The sequence below is a fragment of the Eptatretus burgeri genome, chromosome 4 (assembly GCF_056783735.1).
Source record: "Eptatretus burgeri isolate ZD-2024b chromosome 4, Ebu_testis_v1, whole genome shotgun sequence".
In the NCBI taxonomy this organism is placed as follows: domain Eukaryota; kingdom Metazoa; phylum Chordata; class Myxini; order Myxiniformes; family Myxinidae; genus Eptatretus; species Eptatretus burgeri.
The window spans coordinates 127692106-127718107 of NC_140964.1; the positions used below are offsets into that span (position 1 = coordinate 127692106).

General features: G+C 41.5%; 1 protein-coding gene across 9 annotated transcripts in view; it reads right to left on the reverse strand.

Annotated features, from left to right (window-relative positions):
• LOC147029071 (ATP-dependent chromatin remodeler CHD5-like) overlaps positions 1 to 26002 on the reverse strand; it is a 77358-nt gene that overhangs the window by 45125 nt on the left and 6231 nt on the right. For 8 of the 9 annotated variants that reach the window (XM_085880008.1, XM_085880013.1, XM_085880015.1 and 5 more), the window contains exons 3-21: positions 23495 to 23824; positions 23188 to 23300; positions 22860 to 23092; positions 22576 to 22727; positions 22161 to 22305; positions 21134 to 21303; positions 20750 to 20977; positions 17099 to 17302; positions 12922 to 13130; positions 10012 to 10143; positions 8226 to 8331; positions 7693 to 7884; positions 7292 to 7492; positions 5580 to 5717; positions 5338 to 5459; positions 4788 to 4961; positions 4032 to 4173; positions 3709 to 3840; positions 3416 to 3533 (exon numbers count right to left, since the gene is read on the reverse strand). In XM_085880008.1, coding sequence (XP_085736134.1) covers positions 3416 to 3533; positions 3709 to 3840; positions 4032 to 4173; positions 4788 to 4961; positions 5338 to 5459; positions 5580 to 5717; positions 7292 to 7492; positions 7693 to 7884; positions 8226 to 8331; positions 10012 to 10143; positions 12922 to 13130; positions 17099 to 17302; positions 20750 to 20977; positions 21134 to 21303; positions 22161 to 22305; positions 22576 to 22727; positions 22860 to 23092; positions 23188 to 23300; positions 23495 to 23824 — 3241 coding nt within the window. The remainder of the gene's footprint in view (positions 1 to 3415; positions 3534 to 3708; positions 3841 to 4031; positions 4174 to 4787; positions 4962 to 5337; positions 5460 to 5579; positions 5718 to 7291; positions 7493 to 7692; positions 7885 to 8225; positions 8332 to 10011; positions 10144 to 12921; positions 13131 to 17098; positions 17303 to 20749; positions 20978 to 21133; positions 21304 to 22160; positions 22306 to 22575; positions 22728 to 22859; positions 23093 to 23187; positions 23301 to 23494; positions 23825 to 26002) is intronic. The other variant, XM_085880007.1, reaches the window with a different exon arrangement.

Genomic DNA, 26002 nt, shown 5'->3' on the forward strand with positions numbered 1-26002 from the left:
TCTGACTGAAGAGGCATAAAAAGGATTCTTTCTTGGAGCTATGAAGCATCACCAATAAGGTGCTCAGGTACAGTACAAAAAGAAAATGGAGACCGAGCTCTTATCAAACATAGCTTGTGGACGGAGCACAATTACAACAAGCCTAAGCAACGTGGGTATCGATTTTTCGCCGATATTGATATATTGGTGGGTTCATACCAGGATATCGATATAAAGTTTGTTTTTTTAACGCAGGTTCCAAACCATTACATATTCGTACATGACGGTATCGGTAATCAGCACAGGCAAATAACAGCAATTATTTGGTGAACAACATCGGCCGATTGGAGTCGGTGGGAGTGCCGATTGCCGATTACCGATTAGAGTACGTACTGTGTACAACCCAAAAACCTCGAGTACCTTTTACCCTAGTTGTGGGGGAATTTCAATAAACTAATTTAAACAAAACAAAAAAACAACGTTGCATTGTAGACGTTTCAAGATGTGCATTAACATTATTCTTTATAAACAGCTGCCAATCACCATGTGGCGGGTGGAAAAAAAAAATTGGCTCGGTAATTAGGAAATTGAAAAGCATGTTGTATAGCAAACGGCTCGGCAATTGAAATGAACAAGTTAATTTTGCTTTGTAACTCAGAGAGAAACAACATAACTTTTCTAAAGCACACCCGATTCATATAAAATAACCAACTGCTTTCAAAACAGCCGCGAGGACAAAGGAAATCACGATCGCTCGTACGCTGCTGAGGTGAAAAGTTCAAACCGACTGTACGTACTACACGTCTCGATGTCATACATTCCAGGCGTACCCGAGTGTAAAGCGTCAGTTAAATTTATTTTTTTCACATTTCGAAGGCAGGCTGGCAGGATTCTGCGCCCCCGAGCAAAAGGGGCCCATTTCACATGCAGTATTGGAGTCCCATTATATAACACGTTAATTGAAAGGATAGATTGTTCAGTGCTGCTTCTGCAGCATACAACAGCAAAATAAACAGTCTTTCATCTGACAAGACAGAGAAACTCATCCTTCTCAAAACAAATCTTGGATTTGTGGACTTTAAATATTAAAATTCTTAAACGTGGCATCTTCCATGTTTTGAACGATGTGAGCAGGGGTAACAAGGTAATGGTTGATTTCCTGCTGAGCTTGTTAAATCACAGGGTCAAGTAGCCCCCACTCGTACGCCGATACCAACATTTATAACACCGAGTCAATGGGTGATCAATTTACTTATTGTACGAACAAATGTTCGGAACAGAATCCCTTTGTAATCGGGGATTCCCTGTACTGCACTTTGCATAAAAGTTGCTCTTCACACGATCAGACAGAATGAAATTGTATATCTGTCAATAACTTATCGAATGAGCACACAGTAGCTCATTGTTCGTTTAAAAATAACAGGATGCAGTGTCGTTCGGTACACCGATAGATTCGAGAATGGAGTTAAATGTATCGATTCAAAGCCAATCAATAACGCCAATCCGTCAATCACAGGCAGGGCGCCGATCCGGCATGGTATCCAATTAATGTGTGCACAATGCACTGAGACGTCATTACAATCGGTATTGGTAGATTTTTATTTCTTTATTTTAAATCGGTAATCGACCCAGCACTACACGAGTGTTACACGAACAAAGAGATTTGTCCATTATGACAGCAGCGAGTGCAGGATGCATGCAACGCAAGGCACCAAGGCAAAAATTGCCTTCACCGTCATCCCGTTCACCGATTTTGGTGTGTGGTGTAAGATCACAGGAAAATTTGAAGTCGTCTTTTTCAGCTTCTTTACGAGTAAAGAAGTTGGCGTTATGTTTTTTCTGACATCGACATCGTGTATTTAAGGATTGTAAACATCTTTGAAATACGGATTTTGTTTTTCAGACCGAATTTTTCGGTATGCCGGTATATTCAAATTTCCAATATTTGTAGATTGATATGAAAAAAATAAACCGATATAACCGGTGCAGAAGACCTTCAAATTTTGCAGGTTCTAATATCATAGGTTTTGACCAATCGCAGGCAACCTATTGTGTTTCGATTTAATTTGAGAGGTATTTCATTTCGGCCAATCGTGGTTTTTGAGCTGAGATGTCATCACTTGCGTCCACATTTACGATTGCCTCCCATGACGAGCCTTTTCTTGTTTCTCGCGCACTATTAATTGCAGTAATCAGACGAGCACATGGGAACGAAGCTCAGTTTAATAACGAATCATCATCAAACAGGAAATGACATACAGAGATCCTGTAGTACCAAATCAAGTAGCCACAAAACAGTTAATAATGGCCAACAATGTAAAACTATGAAAAAATTAATTGTGCCAAAGGAAGAGAAAGGTAATGACATTGTGCGGAACAAACACAAAACAAAATCGAGTTGTTGGAGACGTTGGCAAGAGGTGAAAGTGCGGAGTTACCCCTTTGAGTGGGCCGGTGTACGGGAGAAACCATTGCGGATTTACCCATTTAAGTGGATGGTGATAAGGGGGGGGGAGGGAATCAGTGTAGATTCACCAATGTTTTCATGAGGCAGCCAAGGCCAAAGGCTCCAGGTCAACAATGACCGATCATGATGCTGGGAAAAACTACTCACCGCAACTCGTGGAACTAATCGAGGCAAAGGGATTTATGCCGGAGCAGGTTTTTAACGCCGAAGAGACGGGATTATTTTGAAAGAGGGTGACATCTCATACCTTCCTGTCCAAGCAGGAAATATCTGCTCTGGAATAAGGTGGTTAAGGATCGTTTTACCCTTCTATACGGAAATGCAGCAGGCGACCTCATCGTGCTCCCAATGATCAAATAGCCATCGCAAGTTGTACATCCACACATTTCTCACCTCCACCCCCCCCCCACCCTAACAGCAGCAAAATCATCATCATCCTGAGTTAAGTCTTCCGTCTTCTATTTACAGCAGAGTATGAAATGCGTTTACCCTTTACCCTCACCCACCTCGCCATTTTGTAAAAAAAATTAAAAGGCAAAATTCGTGTTTTTATTTATTTTATGCTGTATTTATTGTACTTGTATGTATATTTCAATGTTAACATGCTACATATATATATATATATATATATATATATATATATATATATATATTATACATATATATATATATATATATATATATTATACATATATATATATATATATATTTTACATGTTCATTTCAATTGTGATATATATATTTCTGGCTGATGCCGACCTTCCTCTATATTTTCTCGAAGCCCAGGAACCGAAACACCCCCCTTTCCCATTGGCCCCATTGGTGTCCACTATCGCAGTTTTAACGATCACGGCATTTTCCAGGAACGTAACCCCCACGATATTTGAGCATTTCCTGTATAATCGATGCATCGCCGGAGCTTAAGCAGGCCAAACTCTTCCTTGTGAAAGTTTCCACTTGAGGGCATACCATTGAACCTGTCGATGGCGTCCTGCCGTAGACCACCAGTGATGCCGCCATCAATACGCTCGTATTTGTAACCTTCATGGTCTAAAAAGTCTTCCAAGAGGTCCATCATCTTTGTCATCTGCACAATCACAGGAAATGAGCATTTGCTATATTCACACAACCCAATGTCGGTCACAACGGTAACAAATGATGTCCATTTATAATCATGGAGTTGATGGAGAGCCATATTGCTCAAGAATCAAAAAAAGAACGATTTATAATAAATCTAAATGGGAAACAAGTGAAAGGGGAACCTGAGAGAAAATGAGAACACGATGACCCCCGTTTTTCAGTTTACGCAGCATTTTCAAGAGTAGCATCAGCTTGCCAGAGGACTTTGCCAGAGCATTTCCATCGTAGACACCATTGGGCAGCTTTGGGGCTTCCTGCATTTGCAAAAATTGAGAACATTTTTTTTGACACGATTCCAAAGAAGGGATCATGTCATTTAGTTCAGACACACAAATATTTGAGAACATTGAGAACATTTTTTGACACGATTCCAAAGAAGGGATCATGTCATTTAGTTCAGACACACATATATTTTTTGTTTTTTAAAAAATAACCCACACATTACCATTGCAGCCACTGGGAACAAATAGGGATGATTGCAGCACTTTTTCAGGTCCATCATTATGTTGATAAGAGAAACCTGGTTGCCACCACCTTTAGATTTCAGGGCATCGTAGTTCCGTGTCAAGATGAACTTGTAGTATTTCCTGAAAGGAAACATCGCATCGTCATTATTGCAGTGATCAAGACTAGCCAACACTCGTTAACCAACACTGAAGAACACAAATCACCTTGTTTGCACTTCCAAAAACCTCCACTCTAGGCAAAATTTTATGCCGTCTCGACCGATCAAATTTGCGGAGGTGCTTTGAGGGTGGAGCAACAGCTAGATTCTGACAAAATGGCGGTGCCTAGCAATGCAACCACAGAGCTAACTTCATCAAAAATATCTGTTTGTTTGGTACATCCTTTTCTCAAAGATCGTTCTAAAGTCGTCAGTTTGTCCGAGAAGAGTTAGTCGAAGGTTCAGCTCTCGACTGCTCCATTTGAACAATCAGCTTCGTATGGTTACCATCGCACCTGTTATTCAAAGTTCACGAACAAAGCTAATATAGATCGTGCTCAGAAAGGCAAAGCAAGGGTTGAAGAGACTCTTCTCACATCCTTTTTCTCAAGGCTGCGCAGGGTAAGGTGCTTTTGACAAAGTCTGCATTCAAAGATTTGAGAATAAAAATCCTTTTGCCATGAAAAGAGGGCAAAAAGTCGATTACAAGTTCTATTCACTTTTGCATGGGGCTGATTACAAGGTAACAAGGCTCACTTTTGCATGGGACTGAGATCCACACGCACAATCAGCTCGGTCTTTGAAGGCATGTTCTTGAAGACATCGGCTTTGAGACGACGAAGCATGTGTGGTCCAAGAAGGTCGTGCAACTTCTTTATCTGGTCTTCCTTGGAGATATCTGCAAACTCTTCCAAAAAGCCTTCCAGGTTGCTGAGGAAAAACGAGATTAACCAAGAAGCGAATACTTCGATAGCGCGTGGCTGGGGGCAGTAAAAGTCTTGGTTAAGAATGATGAAACAATTTTGCAGTTATAAAATTTAAATGTAGATACGGTGAATTAGCATGCATGATGGGAAGAGTTGTGACGTTGGACAAATTTCTATTTATAGCCCTCAGATCAAAGGGACGTACGCAGCCATAAGTGTGACAGAAGACACAGGACAGAATATCCAATTATATAACAGCACGATGGCGCCATGCTGTAATTAAAGCATACAGGTGGTGATATCAATTACCATCCCTGGTTCCACTAATTTTATAGACAGGAGTTAAAAAAAATAGCATAAAATGAATGGAGAGCTCTTACTTGAAGCGAATGGAAGTGAGGAAGTTAAGTAGATGGAAAAGTTCTTCCAGGTTGTTTTGCAGTGGCGTTCCCGTAAGGAGAAGCTTGTGGTCGATTTTGTAGCCATTGAGTATCCGGAAAAACTGAGAAGCAGGCAGACAGAACGAAGAATGGCACCAAAAGGAGAGATGAATGAGCAAACGGCTGCTCAGCACAATGCTCATTTACATCATCAACATCAACCATCACACACAGCAACAAACCTTGGACTGGTTGTTCTTGAGCCTGTGCGCTTCATCCACCACCAAACATGCCCACTCGATGGAACCGAGTGACGCCTGATCGATAGTGATCAACTCGTAGGAGGTGAGCAGCACGTGGAATTTGACCTGTGCCTCTTTCTGCATTCAAAAGGAATCCGAGTCGCAATCAATTATGAGATGGCCAGATGCTCTTCCTTCTTGCAGCAATTTAGCTTCTCTGGTTAACGCCCGTCTTGCAGCAAGCACCAAGGGGTATTCCAAAAGTTCTCAACCCGACAACAGTTCATGAAATACTATTTTTGTTTTGCATTATAAATACATAATGAGAAAATTTATAAACATAATTTTTTTACTGTATTTTGTATTATTGTGAGCTTCCCATTCATGTCAATATACTTACTCAAGAACAAAAACAAGAAAACTTATAAATAAACAAACAAACAAATAAAAAATAAACCAATGTCACCCCCAGGGTGACCAGTATCTTGCCAAAATGTGAACACGAGTGACTTATTTATTTGATTAAAGTTACTCAAAATTAAGGGTTTCGTCGACCTTGATGCCTGAGCTTTTTGTGACCATGACCTTTATATTTTCGTACGGTTAATGGTATCTCTCCAGGACCGTTGTACATGAAATATCAAGAGATTTTGATGAGAAATGAGGAAATAAAATTTTTATGAAAAATCCGGTTTTTTGTCATGACGTCATCAAATGACGTCATAGCGTCAAACTTTTGACAGATCTGGAAAGCACTTATCAAGCGCTTTCATATGAGGTATTACTCGATATGGTATCTAAGATTTCAAAATTTGACCTTGGGGTCAAAAACTTTCGACCTCCAGCGCCAACCATGAAGGTCAAGGCCGATCGCCACCAAAAATTAATCAGCTGAGCGCCAGACCATGAACTATATTCTCATGAAGTTTGAAGACGATCCGATCAAAATTACTCAAAAAATAAGGGTTTCGTCGACTACCTGATTTGCGGCAAAGTGACCTTGACCTTGAAAATTTCATGCGCTGAAAGGGACCTCTATAGGACTCTGATATGCGAAGTTACAAAAATTTACAATGATAACTGTGCTCTGCAGAGTGATCGATACGTGATTACAAAAAAATAAAAAAACATACAAGCTGACTAACATATCTTGCAAAAACTTCGTTTTGGCAAGATAATAAAACATTTTAAGGCTCGTGGTGGGGCTGCCACGAGTACGCACACGCATGCATGTGCCTATTAGTTGGACAGAAGAGACAACCACAGCCACTGAGCTTGGACGAAGTGCTGTCACTTCCCGGGGCACTCTGGGTACCAGTGCCGTCATAACAATGACACCGTCCCACGCTCAGCGGGGCATTTCCCAAAGACGAATTTTGTCCTCCCCATGGATGCCAGCCTATGGTTTATTGTTCATGCTCTTTCCTTTTAAATGCTGAACGCCACGCAAGGAAGCAGCATGTACCTTTTTCTGAGTCTTTAGTAAGATTACAAAAAAATTTTTGTTTGATTTTTATTTAAAGTCTTTGGTTTGAATTTCTGGCATCCCAGACTCCAAGTGGAAGCTCTAACCATTACACCACCAAGTCTATTTAATAAGGAATGATAACTTTGTATACTATAGTCATTATAATGCATTTGTACATCATAATTCAGCCTTATCAACTCAAGTTAAGAGACTTGAGTCTCTCAAAAGACCCATCGCTACCCACCTTGAACTTTGTTGCCTTCTTGCCACTACGGATGGCATTTCCATCAAAACTGAACTCATTCTCACGGATGACAGCACGGCTGTCCTTGTCACCAGTATATGTGAGAACGTAAAAATCAGGAGACCACATCTCAAACTCACGCTCCCAGTTGATGATGGTCGAAAGAGGAGCACTAACCAGAAACGGTCCCTTTGAATGCCCCTTAACGAAAAAAAATAAAAATAATTGGTACTCAAAATACAAAGTCCATTCACAACCTTCCTAGCCAGTCTCATCAATACAAAGGCATTAATCGTGTTAACAAAAAAACTAAAATATCCACAACAGAAGAAGTGGAACGTACAACAAACTTCACATTGGTGTCAAAATTCTTTCAAAAACACCAACAAATCTATGCCCACCTCCTTGTAGAGTGAATAAAGAAAAACTATAGTCTGAACAGTCTTTCCTAGCCCCATCTCATCAGCCAGTATGGTATGCGTGCCCTGAGACCATGAAAAGCGTAGCCAGTTGAGGCCCTCCAGCTGATAGGGATGCAGTGTTCCACCAGTAATATCCACGTACTCTGGCTGCTGTTCGAACTTCACCAATGGCTGCAGAAACAACGGCAGGTTTGGAAATGCGGAGCAAGACTGCCTAAGAGCATCCTGGGATTACCTTTTAGGAGCTAAGTCATATTGGAAAGTGCCTTATCTCATTGATTATAATAATTACTCAAAATGGAACACACCAGTCTCTGGCAAAAAACAAGGAGCTTGATTTGTTTATCAGCATTCAAAGAAAAGTCCAAGGTATTGCATGTAAAGACACAAAAAATATTTCAGCAATTATAAAGCAAAGCCTGTGGGTATAAAGAATGAACATGCTGACAATGTGCAAAACAAGAATTTCCAAAAAAAAAAAAAAAAATTAAAGCTGAAAAAGGAAAACTTACATCGACAACTGGCGTTGATGGAGGTTTGCACAACTTCACATCTTTATACCTCTTGCTCTTCTTGAGTTTTTTGGGACATTTTCCATCGTCACCCATCATGAGTTCTCTGAAGACCAAAAATAATAAAATAAATAATAAATACAACATGCACAACACCATGAACAGGATGCACTAAAACAAAAACTTTAAAGCAACACTTATACAAATAGCTGCAAAGAGATTGCAACGGTTGGCAATGGGCATGATCAAAAAAAAGGTTGGCAAGGCACGTGATCACAAAAAATAAAAATAAAAAAGGTTGGCAAGGTGCATGATCAAAAAAAAAAAGCAAAATAAAATGAAAAATTAAAAAAGGTCAGCAAGGCTCATGATCGAAAGAAAAAAAGTCAGCAAGGCGCATGCTCAAAAAAAAAAAGGTCAGCAAGGCACATGATCGAAACAAAAAAGTCGGCAAGGCTCATGATTGAAAAAAAAAAGGGTCGGCAAGGCACGTGATCAAAAAAAGAAAAAAATCAAGAAATCAAAAAAAAGGTTGGCAAGGCACGTGATCAAATTTTTTTTAAATAAAAAAGGTCGGCAAAGCAGGTGATCAAAGAAAACCAAAAAGTCGGTAAAGCACATGATAAAAAAAGGGTTGGCAAGGCATGTGATCAAAAAATAAAATAAAATAAAATAAAAATTTAAAAGGTCGGCAATAGTGGGGCAACTTCGCATAACAATTGTGCATTTTGTGAGGAAAGCACCAAATTTGGCACACGAGTAGCCTATCATATTATGAACAGATTTGGATATTGGGCCATCTCAAATTCAGCCGCTGATGGATGTGGAAAATGGCTGCCACAGCCATCAGCGGCTGAATTTGAGATGGCCCAATATCCAAATCTGTTCATAATATGTTAGGCTACTAGTGTGCCAAATTTGGTGCTTTCCTCGCAAAATGCACAATTATTATGCTATATTTAGCTAAGTTGCCCCACTATAAGGCACGTGATCAAAAAATAATAATAATAAAAAATCAAAAAAAGGTTGGCAAGGCACGTGATCAAAAAAAAACCTTGGCAAGGCACATGAAAAAAATAATAATAAAAAGGTTGGCAAGGCACGTGATCAAAAAATAAGTAAAATAATAATAAAATAAAAAGGTTGGCAAGGCACGTGATCAAAAAATAAAATAAAAAATAGATAAGGTTGGCAAGGCGCGTGATCGAAAAAAAAAAGGTTGGCAAGGTGCGTGATCAAAAAATAAGTAAAATAATAATAAAATAAAAAGGTTGGCAAGGCACGTGATCAAAAAATAAAATAAAAAATAGATAAGGTTGGCAAGGCGCGTGATCGAAAAAAAAAAAAGGTTGGCAAGGTGCGTGATCAAAAAATAAGTAAAATAATAATAAAAAAGGTTGGCAAGGCACGTGATCAAAAAAAAAACAGGTCGGCAAGGCGTGTGTAACGGTTGAGGACACTGGACTATCACAGACGTGTAGGGGTTAAAATCCACAAGTTGAAAAGCAGTACAATTAAGAATTTTTCTTTTATGTTTCAAAGAACCAACCTAGTCGCAAAAAATTATCATGTTACGATCAAACTGTTGGCAAAAACCAAGCTAGCTAATGACCCGCATGGAGGGGTGTGATCGAAATTCCATATTTTACGGTTACACTTTTTGCCCTCAGAGTACTTTAGGATCACCATCAAAATACTTTTTGTGAAAAGGAAGCAACACCAACATTTCCCGAATGGAACGTAAATAGCTATCCAATATGAATGAGGTCAAGATCATGATCCATACCTGTGGAACCAGTATAATTGTTTGTAGTTGTCAAATTCTGGAATGTCCAATTCTTCGGCTTCCCAGGTGGCTTGTTCGTACAGCAAGTCCCTCCACTTGATGAGATAATGTAGGTTTCCTTTCTTGTCCATACTGCAGAGAATCCATCAAGTTGCACAAAATTAGAAAACACAAGACCTTATTTGGTTATCAAAGATCAGCCAGTGCTCTCCAGATTTTTTTTTTTTTAACAAAGTGGTCTGCTCATGTTCATTTGCTTCTTGCAGTGGTTCTTAAAAAAGTACCCTATTTACAAATGACTTTGCACGAAAAACACTGAACACAGCCACTGAGCTTGGGGGAAGTACCATCACTTCCCGGGATACTCTGGGTACCAGTGACGTCATAACAATGGCGCCGATTTTCTCACCGCACTTAGTGGGGCATTCCTTCAGGAGGAATTTCCTCCACCCAATGGGGATTGTTCATGCTCTCTCCTTTTCAATGCTGAACGTCAAGTAAGCAGCACGTACCACATTTTAAAGTCTATAATATGAGTAGTTGGGGTTTGAACCACCGATATCCCAGACTCGGTGTGGACGCTCCAACCATTACACCACCGAATCTGGTCACTGGGCTTGGGCACTAGCACGAACAAGCATGACAGTTGTTCGTTTACACCCTCGGTTAATCAGATCTAATATAGTGAGTGAGGTTACCCTACATGGAATAATGTCACAATTGCAGCTCAATATACAAGTGGGCCGAGAATCATGGCATTATCTTGCTAGTTGTAGGTTCATGGGTGACTTGTAGGATTTTTTTTCTCCAGTCATCCCACAAATAAATTGGTAAATACCCCCAGGATACCATTTAAAACTAGAACGAAACTAGATATAGCACATACCTCTGCCAGGCTGAACAATTTAGGTTTTGTATTTCACCAACAAGCCAGATAGGCATCCCTACCTTAACCAAAATCTCATCGGCTTGTTCTTGTCACCTACCCGACTCGTCCACACAGGTTTGTCACAACCAATCCACAATTTTTGAAATATCATGTTGGATATCGTTTTTAGTCCCATCTCTTTCTGGAGAGGGGCACCTGCCACAGATTCATCCTGTTTATGGATTCATGATACAGTAGAGGTTGTTGAATTGTAGCTGAGAAAGAAAGATAAGTGACGATGCCAGCCCCTATCTACCTCATGTTCCATTTTGGGAAAGGTTTTAACAATGAATTGGCTGTCATTACCGTGGAGTCGTTCCATAACAGGTGAGAGTTGTTACTTGGATCTATATTCGACATGTACAGTAGTTGGAATAAACAAGAGCGGTGCTCCACCCCACCCATCTTAGAATGCTTCATGCCCCTTTTAATAAGGGCTGTGTCCTCTGAAAATGTGTAAAATACCCTGAATATAGATTATTTCTTTCCAAAGTGTCGATATTCTGTGTGATCCACCACTTTGGCTTGCAGCCTTGAAATATTTGTTTGTGATGCATATGTGAAGGCAGCGAATGGGCACAGTGAACACGCATCTTGGCGGGGGGGGGGGGAATAATTTGTGTGTATCTGAAACCATTCACTCCAAGGTGGCTTCATTCACTCCACTCCAGATCCAAGAAACCATTCACTTCACCCTCACTTCTCCCCTACCCCCTTGGTTCATGGTTAAAACCCCACCCAGCTCACAAGTCACCCTTCTGAATCTCACTTGCAATCTGCCCCTTTTTATTTAATTTCTTGCTCGGTGTATACGTGTGCAAGTGCTTGAGAAGGAAGTCAATAAATAAAGTGAATTTGTGAACTACCCACCAAATACGTTTCATAGGTGGGGGAAAACTTTTCTTTTTCGACCTACTGCCCCCCTTGCACATCCACACACTTCAAGGCTGACGTGACTGACGATGGAAATAGATATGTGGGTTAGTTTCACTATCCTTCCAGAGCGACATGGTGAAATTGAAAAGGATTGAAAGACGTGTTCCATTTCTCAGACCAGCATCAAATCTATTCCAGATCAGCAGTGACGCAGCTACAGTTTACCTCGCACTGGGATAGGTTACTGTAAGACTCAATGTTGAGTCATCTGCAAAAAGGAAGAAGGTTTTCAGAGCAATGGAGAGGCCGTTTATGTAGATGAGCAACAAGACTGGGCTAAACACACAACATTGGGGAACTCCAACCTTCAATGGAAGAGGGGAGATGAGGGTTCCATTGATAGGAACACATTGACTGCATGAGTGGAGGAAGTGAGAAATCCAGGAATGAAAGCGACCTCACATGCCACAGGCAGAGAGCTTGGCAAGCAAAGAAGGATCCCAGACTGTGTCGAATGCCAAATATACGGACATGGAGACGGTCTTGCCCTCTTCATTGGAATATTGTTTTACTTTCTTATTAAAAACTGTGTATAATCATGTGGTATGGTGCAGGAATCATGAGTTGAATTGGTACCCTCAAGGCACTTTGATCAGCACAACTACATACTCATTACCACCAGAACCGAAGCTGGATGGAGACAATGTTTTCACCCCTATCTGTCTGTTAGCAGAATATCTCAAAAAAGTTATAGACTGATTCAGACAACACTTGGTGGACATGTTGCGTGTGTGACAAGGACTAGTTGATTCGATTTTGGTTGAGGTCTGGATTGGGATCCGGCCTATCATTGAGATACAAAACAAACTGTTCAGCTTGGCAGAGGTATGTGCTCTACTGAGTGCTGTTCTAGTTCAACAAGTTATTAGACAAAAAATATTTTGTGAACATGAAAAGGGAATAAGAATGCAAGTAAAGACAGGCCAAGCTACAAATTTTTTTTTTTTAAAGCAAATGAAATGGGCCTGTCCCTACATGTGAACACCTAACAGTGAAGTGACCACTGGTGTCGAAAGATGAAATGACAATGACCCAAGGTGGCACACCTGTGGTTGATTATACGGTGTAACATAAGCCACTCAGGCTTGATGCCGTAGCGGAAGAACTTCTCCTCCATCTCCACAAACTTTGGCTCCTTGTCCTTTCGCCGAAGCTCAGTCTTCCCCTCATCCTCTCCGTAATCCAGTGATGGAGGTTCGTCCATGTCCGTTTTGCGCTGGTACGTGCGGTACATCACTGGGTGGTAGATCTCCAGCTATGTACGGATAGGGATTGGTACAAGGCAGCAAGCCATTGAGATAAGATCAATCACATTAAATAAAAACCAAAATGGCAATCATCGATGTCACGACATTAACAGATATGCCTCCACCCACGTTGTTGCATCATTATACATACTTGTACCAAGTTCGATTTAAATCCCTGAATCCAGGTTCAAAACATTAAACAAGAAAAAGAACAATCAGAGATTGCAGACCCTCACCTGGACTTGTTTTGTGTGGTGTATTTTGTAATTTTAACAAGAGACTTTTTTTAATAATAATTTTAATAAATGTATTAATGTAATTTTTTTTAATTGTGTGGTGTATTTTTGTGTTTCTGTAATTAATAAGAGACATAGTTAGAACTGCCACTTTAGAACTGCTGGCAGTGATGACCGGGTACCAAGATGTCCCACTTTTATTGGACACCTCACCCTGACCCATGGCGTTTTTTATTATTATTCAATTGAATTCATAATGGGATTAAAACAAATTCAATTCAGATCAAATGGAAGACCCAATAGGAACAGTCCTATATTGGAGTCATCAGAAGGAACCCAAACAAGCAAAAAAAAAAAAAAAGATGGAGTCATCAGGAGGAACCTGGATAGGATTCACATATCAGCTGATACTCCTCTCCCCTCAAACTCATCCAGGAACAGCCAAGTGAGCCTTATTTAAAAACAAATTAATAAATAAAATGAATTTTAAAATAATAATGATAAAAAAAAACATCAAAAAGAACAAAGATCAAAAAAATTAATAATTCTAACTGCCAGACCATGTGTCCGATCAAATTGAAATTTAAAACATGTATTCCTCATCACGACTAGATCATAATTGTGAAGTTTCACGTCGAACAATTAAGTAAGAGGTTCCAGAGAAAACATTATTTAATATTTTTCTTCAATCCAATATGGCTGCCAAAACATGTGACCTATGACGTCATTTGTGTGAACCTTTTGTTATTCATGGATAGGCGGTCATAAGTGTAAAGTTTCGCCTCAATCTGATCAGCAACAGAGAAGATTTTTGAAGGTTTATTATTTTTAACATTATGGCTGCCAAATCGGGTCATCGATGGCGTCATCAAATCTTTTTCTGTGGACCATTTTATCCTGAGATGAACTTCAAAATTTTTTCATTCTGATCAGATGTAGCGTTTTACATATACAATTATGATGTCATAACAAAGGAACCTATGACATTGACAAAGAAATAAAATAAATAAATAAATATTTTTTAAACACACCGACTCCCCATGAATACTTGCCGTGTGCTAAGTTACATTTTTTATTTCCTTGGTGCCGTTTCAGAGATACAGAGGTCCAAAGTTTTTCCATTTTTCCAACATGGCTGCCACACCATATGACATCATAATTAACCTCCGCCATTGAAGATGGACGGAGGTTACCGTTTTCACCCCTGTCTGTTTGTTCGTGAACAGTATTACGGAAAAACTCCTGGACGGATTTTGACGAAACTTGGTGGGGGGGATTAGGTATGGTCCAAGGATCATGCCATTAGATTTTGGACTTGGCCAAAGTCCAATATAGCCGCTATGGTGGCCATTTTGAAAAAATATTTGAATTTTTGTTTTTGCATTTCTACATGTTTTAAGTGATTTCCAACCAAAAAAAAAATTGTTAGAGAAAAAAAAAAAATTTGCAACTTTTTTTCAAAAAAAAACGTTCGATTTTATTTGAAAAATATTTGAATTTTTTTTTGGGGGATTTCTACATGTTTTAAGTGATTTTCAACCCCAAAAAAAATTTGTTAGAGAAAAAAAACCCAGAAATTTTGCACCTTTTTTTCAAAAAAATTTCGATATTTTTTGGCATTTCTACATGCGTGTCGATCTAGTTTAGTTTATTCAATCGTAGTTCAGTGGAGTCTGACCGTTTTGACCTACAATGAATAGGATATCAGGTTCACTTAAGTGACCCAGCAGTATTGGCGGCGGAGGTTTTGTACTCTACCGAGTGCTCCCCCTCTTGTTATCAATGAAACATTCCACTTGCATAATCGCTCCTTTGGTGAAAATTGTGTCAATCCGACAAGTGGTTGCGGAGAAAAAACACTAAAGTTCAGTGCGAAGAAACAAACAAAGACCCAAATGCAATACCTTCTCCTTCGGTGAGGGTAACAATTCTGGCTACCAGACCATACATCCGATCACATTCAACTTTGAAACATATATTCCCCGTGACAACTTCATCATAATTGTGACGTTCTACATCGATTGATGAATCTGTTCAAGAGAAATAATTTTTTTTTTTTAAAGATTTTCGTTCAGTCCAATGTGACCTATCAATTGTTCGTGAACACCCTGGTATCCGCAAGGCTTGGGGAACATGTGGGTGAAGAAGTTTCCCCTTGATGTGTCAAGCTGTTCTGGAGAAGAATAATTTTAAAGGTTTATTCTTCAAAAAAAAATATTTTAAAAATCCAGCTGCCAAACCATGTGACCGATGACGTCAAAGGTGGAGAACAGTTTGTTTCTCATTGATATACAATCATACCTGCAAAGTTTCGCCTCAATCTGTTCAGCCATTTCAGAGGACATTATTGAAGGTTTTTATGTTAAAAAATAAACAAAAAATTTTAAAAAACAACCCGCTGCAGAACCACATGACCGATGACGTCATTTTTTCCCTGCTCATACAATCTAGCCCAACCTCAAAAATTTCCATACTCATCGGGTAAAGCGTTCGACGTATGCAATTACGACATCACAATGAAGCCACCTAAGTCATCAAGGAGAATAAATAAATCAATAAAATCACCCTTGCTTCCCATGAGGAGTCCTTGATATGTGCCAAGTTTCAATTTTTTTTTTCCATGGAGCGGTTTCAGAAATACAGAGGTCCAAAGTTTTACCATGTGACCTACGACATAATTATCATCAAAACATTCTACACGAGTAGTCACACCGATGGTAAAATTTCATGTCAATCGGATAAGCGGTTGCAAAGAGAGAAAAGTAGAACAGATGGACAGACGTACGGATGGATAACACGAAAACAATGTCTCAGCGACTTCGACAGCGGAGGCAGAAAAACAATGTAAAATTATGTCAGCATACATTGTTTGGTCAACTGTATAAGACTGACAAGCACACTTGTGTCGCTCCCAAAAGATGCTTATTCTTCTTTTGTATGCAGCACAAGGCTGTGGGTGCGGCAATATTGCTGATGCAGAGCCCTCTGCTGGTTAGAGCAGGAATGTGTCATTTGTTTTGGTGCCGGTGATGGCTCACCAACCCTTCACGAAGGACACAGCGGGATCTTTAACGTCCACCAACTAATGCCGGCAGACGGGACATCCAGTTTAACATCCATCTGAGGGATGGCACACACATTGATGAATCACCCTGCCAGTGAAACACCAGGATGACGGTTTATAGCCGGGCCGAGATAACCAACCCAGTCGAGACGGCTTTGAGGTGAGAAAAGAAGCTGAAACTACAGAAATCGATCGAAGAACAGAACGAGTTGTGAAAACGTCAAACTTTGTCCTGGAAACACGATCAGAGGAAAAAGCCAGTGGAGAATCTAGACCCTGGGAGAACTCCTTTCCACCTTTCATCAAACACACACTTAAAGGAAATTACAACCAACATAATTCATCTGCATGGGTTTTGAACAAGCAACAACAAAAAAGAAAGATACATTTTCAGAGTGAAATTAAAAAAATAAATTCTGAAATGAAAAATTATCAAACTGGTGCAGTGCCAAATGCAACGAAAGCTAGGACAGAGAACAATGACAAAAACATTTAAACAAACTATGAAAAATGAAATCTTGCACATTTAATGTTACAATAGACCGGCTACGCATTTAAAATTCAACAAATGGAGGCATGCATGAACAACTTAACGACCAATCGAAAGTCAGAACAACAACAACAAAAAAATAATCAAATACTGCATCAGAAATCGATCGCTAAAGACACGACGTACCTGCAACTCTGTGACCCATGAGCAATGCCAGTAGGACAAGTTCAGCCACTTTACGAAGAACTCGCGCTCAGGTCGCCCATCAAGAGGCTTTGGGTCTGGAGCCTCTGGGGGTAGATCTGGAGGTCTTGCTACGGGTGTGGGTGGCGGAAGCTTCCCCCAGCGCCAGTGCAAAATCTTCTGCACTTTGCCTTCAACAGGTGGGCACTGTAAGGGGTGACGAGAGCCAAAGGTAACACGGCTGATGTCTCACACATTGAAATGAATAAAATCGGGTAACTTTTCTTTCCCCTACAAAGGTGTCTAAATTTTTGCAGGAAACAAGTTTCAACACACAAAATCTTAGCGAAATGAGAGCACCAACAATTAAAACAAAAATGGCCAACAATGAAGTGAGTGACCAAACTAGAACGGCACTCGGTGGAACGCATACCTCCGCCAGCCAGGCTAATTAGTTTACATTTTGTATCCCACTTGATAAGCCGGATCTGGATCGGGACCTTAACTAAAATGTAATTGGCTCGTTCTCATCACCGACCCAACTCATCCATCAAGTTTTGGCATAACCAATTCAAATATCATGCTATACATCATTTTTGGATCAATCGCTCAATGGTGAAGAATCACTTTAGAAATTCTAGAATTCGGATCCGGATCTTGTGGCGAAGGCGGATGCGGTCAAGCATCTTGCTTTCTCAAAATAAAAAGCTAACCTGGTGGAAGGAAACTTTATTTCATTCTACAAGGCTCACATAAAGCGAGAGTCCATCCTTAAGCATTCCAGAAAACACCATCTTGCAAATCTCAAGGCTGAGCTCTCCAAGCAATCTCCTTCCTGCAAGTCATGATGGCACCATGTCGAGTCGGTCCCTTTTGCGTGCTCCCCCTCCATCCCCTGCTTTGCTTGCCGAGCTCTCCACCCGTGGCATATGAGGCCGCCTTCATTCCTGGATTTCTCACTTCCTCCGGTCACCCAATCAACAAGTTGCCATCAATAGAACCCTATCCTCCCCTCTTCCAGCAGAGCCGGAAGTGCCCCAAGGTAGTATGTTGGGACCAGCATTGTTCCTAGCCTATGTAAACAACCTCTCTGTCGCTCAGGGAAAACCCTCTCTTCGCCATTGTCACATATAGTACCCCATCCGTTTGCTTGACAGACTGCAGCTGCATCACTATTTGCTCATCTGGGATTAATGAGATGCTAATGTGGAATTGATTGGACACTGGTTTGATAAATGGAACATGTGTTTCAATCCTAGAAAAAAAAAATAATGATAATAAAATAAAACGGCACACTTTCACGTTATCGCTTCAGAATGATCATCAAATGAACTAACTTATCTATTCCCATGGTCAACCACTGGAACAGGTTCAGTTGCTTGAACTTCTCTGCTTCATCATAAGCCATGATCTCTCCTGGGCCAGCCACAAAGCAAAATTGGCCTTCAATGCCAGCCACAGACTGGGCATCCCCATCGATCCAAGTCTTTCCTTGAAAAAAAACATCAGAGCAACTCACAGTCTATAAGGTCTCATCCCATGATGTGGATGATGTGTAGGCCTGTTGCTTTCACAGTGCAGGCTGGTCGGTGTTCTCTGGGTTTTTATACCTGCCTCTTCACTGATAATTGCTCCCTTGGCTCTCTCTGTCCTCCCTCCCTCACGGGAAACTCCAGGGTACACGTATTCTTTCAGTTGCCCCTTCCTGGTTAAACTTCCAAAATCCAGGCCGACTCGACACCTGAACTCCTTTCTTCCTCACTTCTCTCGTCTACGAGACCGCCTTCCAGAGGCCGTTCTTTCCTGCTCTTCCCTGCAGCGCTTACCACCTGTCATCCCCCATCATGGCGCATGATAATTATTATTACCCCCATTAACCTTTCCTAACTCAACCGTCTAACTTCCTGGTTTCAGCATTTCTTCCCTTCCTTTCTCTCTTCTTTCCCTTGCTGGTTGGGTCTAATACTGGACGTTTGAAATGACGTATGAACGCTAAATGAGGCCGATAGATGTGGGTTGTGTGTTTACAGCGACTGGGTTCTGCTCGACAGGCACTTTCAAAACTGCCGTTACGAGTGTGAAATCCGTAATTCAAATAGTCTTGTAAACATCATTTTCAGCATTTAGATTTCAGATGAAAGAGCGGCAGTTCCAAAATGGTTAAACACACAGTCGAATCTGGATATTAAGCGTATGGCACCCGTTCTTAGATTTCGTGGAGTACACACGTGCTCATTCTCCATACGCACTGATATTCAAAAATGCATGACGTGCTTAAAATGGTAAATGTTCTTCAGATTGGCTGCAAAGATGTGAGTCTTTACATCACTGCAATTTGAATTGTCCGTATCTCGGAAACAAATTCGAAACACTTTCTGTCAGTCCTAGAGCACGTATATGTTCAAACTCCGCAACAAGTTCGTTTTCCCATGTCCGGGTGAAAGGCCCGTCTTCCGCTCCCCATCTTCTTCAAACCTTTCGCACGCCGAAAAATTATTTCCTCATTCTTCACCATTAACCTCATCGTGTGTGCTAATTACCTCCGCCACCGGAGGTGAAGGAGGTTACGTTTTCATCCCTTTCTGTCCATTTGTCTGTTTGTGTACAGGATATCTCAAAAAGTTGTGGATTGATTCGGACAAAACTCGGTGGATAGGTAGGGTGTGTGACCACGACGAATCGATTTTGGTGAAGATCCAGATCAGACTACTGGTATAATTAAGTGTTTCTTCACCATTGAAAGATCGGGCTCAAAAACGAGATACAGCACGATATCTCAAAAATGTATTAGGCCAGATATGTTCTCGCGGATCAGGCATTGTGGGGCGGAGGTATGCGCACTACCGAGTGGCCTTCTAGTTTTTAATCTGTGCTTATATTCAAGCATACACTTATTATCCAGATTCAACTGGAATTGTTCTGTTCCTCAATGTAAATTTCACTCAGAAATGTAGGAAATACGAGAAGGGTTCCCATCATTTCCTGTTAATAGAAGCGAGCGGCGGCCGTGATTCTTCTTGTTGAAAAAAGAAAAAAAAATTCTTTTTTAGTCGTTTCATTCGACAATCCTGATCTGAGACCAGGCCACCCTAATCAACTTCGTTACTTGGGGTCTCTACACATGCACACCGAGCAATGTGGGGCAGATCACGTCATTTCGAAAGGTCGCATGTCGTGGCCCCGCTAACTCGCTGAGAGTTCAAATGCTACTCCTCCATGAGCTTTTCTCTTTTGTCCTATCACAGGTCAAATTGAAGTGGTGTACAAATTTTTGTCCTTCTCCTCCTCGGTGTTCCCAGCTGTTATAGCAGCCTACTCAAACATGGGAACATCACTAAACCGTTGTATAGTTGCAGGACATTAATATTTTAAACAACTCGGCCTTAACTTATCCTGAAGCAGCGTAGAAAATGTCACCTTGCTTCTTATTGAAAAACTGCGTACTCCTCCCTGGGAGAATCGATTGCACCAAATTTAAGCATTTCTTTCACTCACATTGAAGCAGAGTGCAAAATGTCAACTTTTCACAAGGTGCTTAAGAGAAACTGGACAACCAAACAGGCAGTTTTGCTTTGGAAAAGTCTCGCAAACAAACAACAAAGTAAAAACTATGCTAAAACCTTGAAGCACTCGTTACAGGAGCAAACACCATACCGTGCAACGTGGGCACAGCCATTCCCCGTTCGGAATCTCAGGCAGCGGAGGATTGAGACAATGGATGTGGTACGACGACGGGCAGGTATCACAGCACAGCAGCTCGCCACCATCCTTGCACACTCTGCAGAATTCCATGTGGTCATCTTCTTCCTCTTCTTCATCATCCTGTTCTTCCTCGTCATCTTCATTTTCATCCTTGGCCTCCCACTGAATTCCCTCCTTTTCCTAAAGGGAAAGTCAATGCTTTGTGATGACCGGACAAGCCTTGCACAGTAATACTGCATCCAAAACTACAAAATGGACCATGTTCACACCTTCGCACAAGCCCCAACCAGGTGGAACTTTACTTGAAAGAATCGAGACCATACTCTCTTCACTTACACAGTGTGGACAGCTCCAGGTGCCTTCAGGTGCCTTATCCAACTCTGGGTCAAGGCAGACAAGGTGGTACGCTCGAGGACACGTGTCGCAGAGTATTATTTCTCCACCTTGTTGGCAAACCTCACAGTAATCCTGATGATCCGTTTCATAACCATCACCATCCTCATCACCTGCAGCGGGCACACAAGTGTCAATAGTTAGGACCAGAGGTGGTGCAAGTGATGGCGCTGTCATCAAAACAAGCACGGAAGTTTGTCGGTGCAGAATTATTTCTCATAAGAGCACAGCAGTAACTAACTGCGAGCCAATCAAGTAAGGAGAGTGGAAGAGCTGGGGTGATTTGTAAACCAATTATCCTTGAAACGTTTTGAGTAGAGCGCTCTTAACAGTAACACAATTGAAAGTAAAAGTGACAAGTCTGGAGACGGCGATGGTTCACGAGCAATGTACACGGTTCGCCTTTTTTATTTTTTTTTGACCTTCGAGGGGACGCCACGGGCAAACTGGCGGGAATCGGGAAAAACGTAAATGATGAAAGTTGTAGTACTCGAAGAGCACTACTTGCATACCAACCTTCATTCGAAACAGTTGAAAACCCTAGGAGCTCGATGCCCAATTTATTGATTTTTTTGACATTTTCTAAGTTCGTGACCTTGACCTTGGGACGAAAATGAAAAATCGAGCTCCGTGGGGCTATGCAGATCCCATTGGGCTCACCAAATACCGAAAACCCCTGCCAGATCCGACAAACCCCCTCAGAGAAGATGTAACTTGAAATTGGCTACTCCCTAAAAACAAGTTTTTTGGGCGTGGCTCCGCCCATAATGGGCGCAGCATGCCCATTCTCAGGAAAACACAACTAGAGCATGATATAAACCTCCCACCCAAATTTGATCAGGATTGGATAAAAACCCACGGAGCTATGCTCGGGACAGACAGACAGACAGACAGACAGACAGACAGACACACCCATAATGAATATAGTGGTCACTTACTGACTCGTGAACCAAAAATGCTCACAACTCACCTTTCTTTTTCTTCTTGGCCAACTTGGCCTTCTTTCTGTTCTTCCGAACCTTTCCTGCCGAGCTATCAGAGCGCATCGAAGAGCTGTTGATACTCGACTCATCCACGTCCTCATAGTCTTCATCATCAAAGTCATCATCTTCACTCTGGGTTCACAAATGGTTAAATAAATAAAAAGGAAAAAGAAAATTAAAACCATCAATAAATATATATATATATATATACCTAACAATCAATTCTGCCTTCTTTTATTTTGTTTTTTTTTCGAACCAATGCTGGAGGACCAAAACTGGAGCGATGAAAGCTTGTGCAGTTGGATATCAAGAAGGTATTTGTGGAATGAGGGAGTATTAACAAGCAGTACTCGTAAAATAATGCCGTTAGATGTATTTGGGTCATGCAAGGGCCATCCTCACCGAAGATCCTTTCTTCCGCTTGGTACCTAGGCCGCCGAGTTTGATCTTCAGTGGTGCCAGCTTCTTAACGGCCTTCGCAGGTGTTGGTACGACCTTCTTTTTTGCATTTTCACCAAGTCGGGACGCTTTGCTTCTTCGACGAGCATTTGGACCTGAAAACGCATTGCACACACTCCGGTATTAGCACGGCATTAAAAAAGAAAGCAAGAAGAGAGAAACGAACAAAAGTACACGGTACACTGCACTCCTCGTGGATAGGAACACTGTGAGGCACGACACCTCACCTTTCCCCTCTTTAGTCTTTGCTTTGCGAAGTGGAACAGCAGGAGGCAGGGGCACAAGTGGTTCCACATGGTTGCTGCTCTCGAGTAGAGGGGTGGGCAATGGAGGTGGCGGTGCTGCTGTCGAGGCCAAACCCTTGAAGGGGTTGTTGGTGCTGAACTCATGCCATTTAGCACTCAAAACCTTCATCATCTTGGACACGGGGATCTTTGGGTTTCTTTCTCCAATCAAAGGTCTGCATCAAACAGCAGGATAATGAATCACAAATATCACCGTGTTTAAACATAGTGTGTTTAACAACTTAGCAGCAAAGTAAAAAGGTGGGCCTACCGCATGAACTGGCTGTAGGCTTTGTAATTCGTCAGTGTGCGGTAATCGCTCTCAGTATATACGTGGTCAACATCATCAAAACCCCAATCAGAAAGCAGCTGCGCCGCAGATTTCTGAATCGGACCAAAAGTCGACATCGTCAAACCGGAGACTCGTGCATTTCATTATGGAGAGCATAGCCATGCCAAAGCTGAAATTAATTTTCAATCCACCAATACGGTCCAGGTAATACGAAGCCCCTCGTAAATTAATGAATAAACAAATAATTTATAAATAAATAAAACCAATGGCAAGAAAAGGAAATCACCTGGGGCCCATCATCATCATCATCATCGTCATCTTCCTCATAATCATCCTCTTCTTCATCTTCCTTCTCTTTTTCCTGATCTTTCTCCCTCTCCCTTTCCCTGTCCCTCTCACGCTCCCTGTCCCTCTCACGCTCCCTCTCTCTCTCACGATCCCCTCTGCGTCTTTTTGCCTTCTTCTCCTTCCGTTCCCGCGGTTGCTTCTTCTTGCGCTTTTTGCTGGGCATGTAGTCACTCGCATCGCTGTCAGACTTTATGCACGGAAGCTCGTCTTCCAGGTCCAAGCGATCGTCGTCGAGGTCGCTCTCCTGCTGACGTAGTGCATGCCGCTGCTGCCGCACGCCGAAAAAGCACAAGTGTACAGAACAACAACAAAAATAATTTTTTACAAAACTATTACCACGATGCACATCATCACCGTCATGTTGGAAACCTAAAGCGCGCAAATGCACAACATTTTTTTATCAATGCACTTCAACGGAGCAAAGGCACAGAAATCTGTATTAGCTCCATCGAATCGACGTAATTGATGTTGCTTGCATGAGAAACTAATTGCCAACAGATTTAAATAAACGATAACAAGCAACGGATAGGTAATTATCTTGAAAAGAGAATAATGACTGCAAAAGTCACTTTACTGAAAACAAATTCTTAAGTGGTAAATAAATTGACACCGCAGAAAGGTTCATGTTTTGAAGCACGCAGGACAACTCGCAAAAAGCTCAGCGATTCAACAACTTCCTGAGTACCTTCCACCATCACCACTTCCATGAGCCTGGTGTGTGTGTGTGTGTGTGTGTGTGTGTGTGTGTGTGTGTGTGTGTGTGTGTGTGTGTGTGTGTGTGTGTGTGTGTGTGTGTGTGTGTGTGTGTGTGTGTGATCAAGAAGATAAAACCTGTCTTCTGCTTTCAGAACGAACTCAAAAGAAAAACGAGCACAAAAATAAATAAATAAATAATAAAGATCCTAAAATATCAGAGGGTAGATGTTAAAGATGTTGTCATGGTGTCTTTCGTCAAGATTAGGTGGCAAGTTATCAGCCGCACCTGAAAAAAATCAGATTCTTACCACCATCGGTGACACGTCAGGTTAAAGCAGCTGGTCCGTTCCATGGAGAAGCCAAGGTGGTGGAATTAAATGGAGCCGTTAAGGTGGTGCTGGCAGCAGTAATAATAGTCGTAGTCATATCTCAGGCTCATGCAAGACCTCGTACATAAATCACATTGAATACAAGGACATTCGTAAATAATGGATGAACACACGCAGTTGGCTTTCCACCGGCGCTCGTCAATGACACCAAAATATTGTACATATATAGGTGTCCCAAAAAAATATACAACTTTTAAAATGCTTCGTTTGATCCTAAAAAAAGGCAGTAATTTTGTCACTAATGCTTCATTTCTTGTTGCAGAGACCTTGAAGTTTATTTTGACACCAAGCAAGCGGCAGAAAAATGTCAAGACTGACCGTACAACAACGGACCAAAATTGTTGAACTTTGGCACCAGACGAAAAGTGTCATACAGGTGCAACGTCTTTACTCGAGACTTTTCGGTATCCACTTGCGCCATGCACCAAACTTTCGGACAATAAAGTGCACCATCGGAAAGTTTACCAATGTGGGACCATCTGTAACCTTCACAAGGGTCACAGTGGTCGGAAGAGGACAGGTCATAGTGAAGAAAATGTGGAAATGGTGAGACAGGCGTTCAGAGTCCAAAAAAAATCGATTCGACGACTTTCTGCCGAGACAAACATTCATAAGAGCACCGTTCAGAGGATCCTTCGCCAAGACATTCATGCCTTTCCATACAAAATTCAAACGGAAACGGTGCTTATTGATCAATAGAAATGCAAACGACGAGACTTTGCAAATTGGTTCTCAGGAAAGTTGGAGGAAGATGCAGACTTCCTCAAAAAACTTCACATGACGGACGAATGCCATGCTCACTTCTCCGGGGAGGTAAACAAGCAAAACTTTCGGTACTGGGGAACTGAAAATCCTGGTAATGCATCAACTGAACTGGTGCCTCGATCTGTTCTCAAAGTCACCATGTGAGTGGCGGTTGGTTGGGATGGGATAATTGGTCCATACTTCTTTGAAGATAACCAGGGACGCACTTGCATGGTAAACCAGAGGAACTATCGCGAAATGATTCAGGAATTCTATCTGCCTGAGCTACGTACTCAGGCCCGTAGGAGAAACAACCTGATCCAGATGAGAACCCAGTGGTTCCAGCAGGATGGGGCACCGCCCCATACAGCCAGGGAAACAAGGTGTTTTCTCAACCAACATTTTGAGGGCCGCTTTATCTCCCTCTACGAAGATGTTGAGTGGCCACCGTATTCCCCTGACCTTACTCCTCCAGAGTTCTTGTGGGGGTATCTCAAGGACAGGATCTATGGAAACCCTAGGCCTCAGACTCTTGATCAGCTGAAGCAAAACATCCACCGAGAAATCCAGAACATTCCTCAGCAAACGTTTCCCAAAGTGATGGAGAACATGACAAC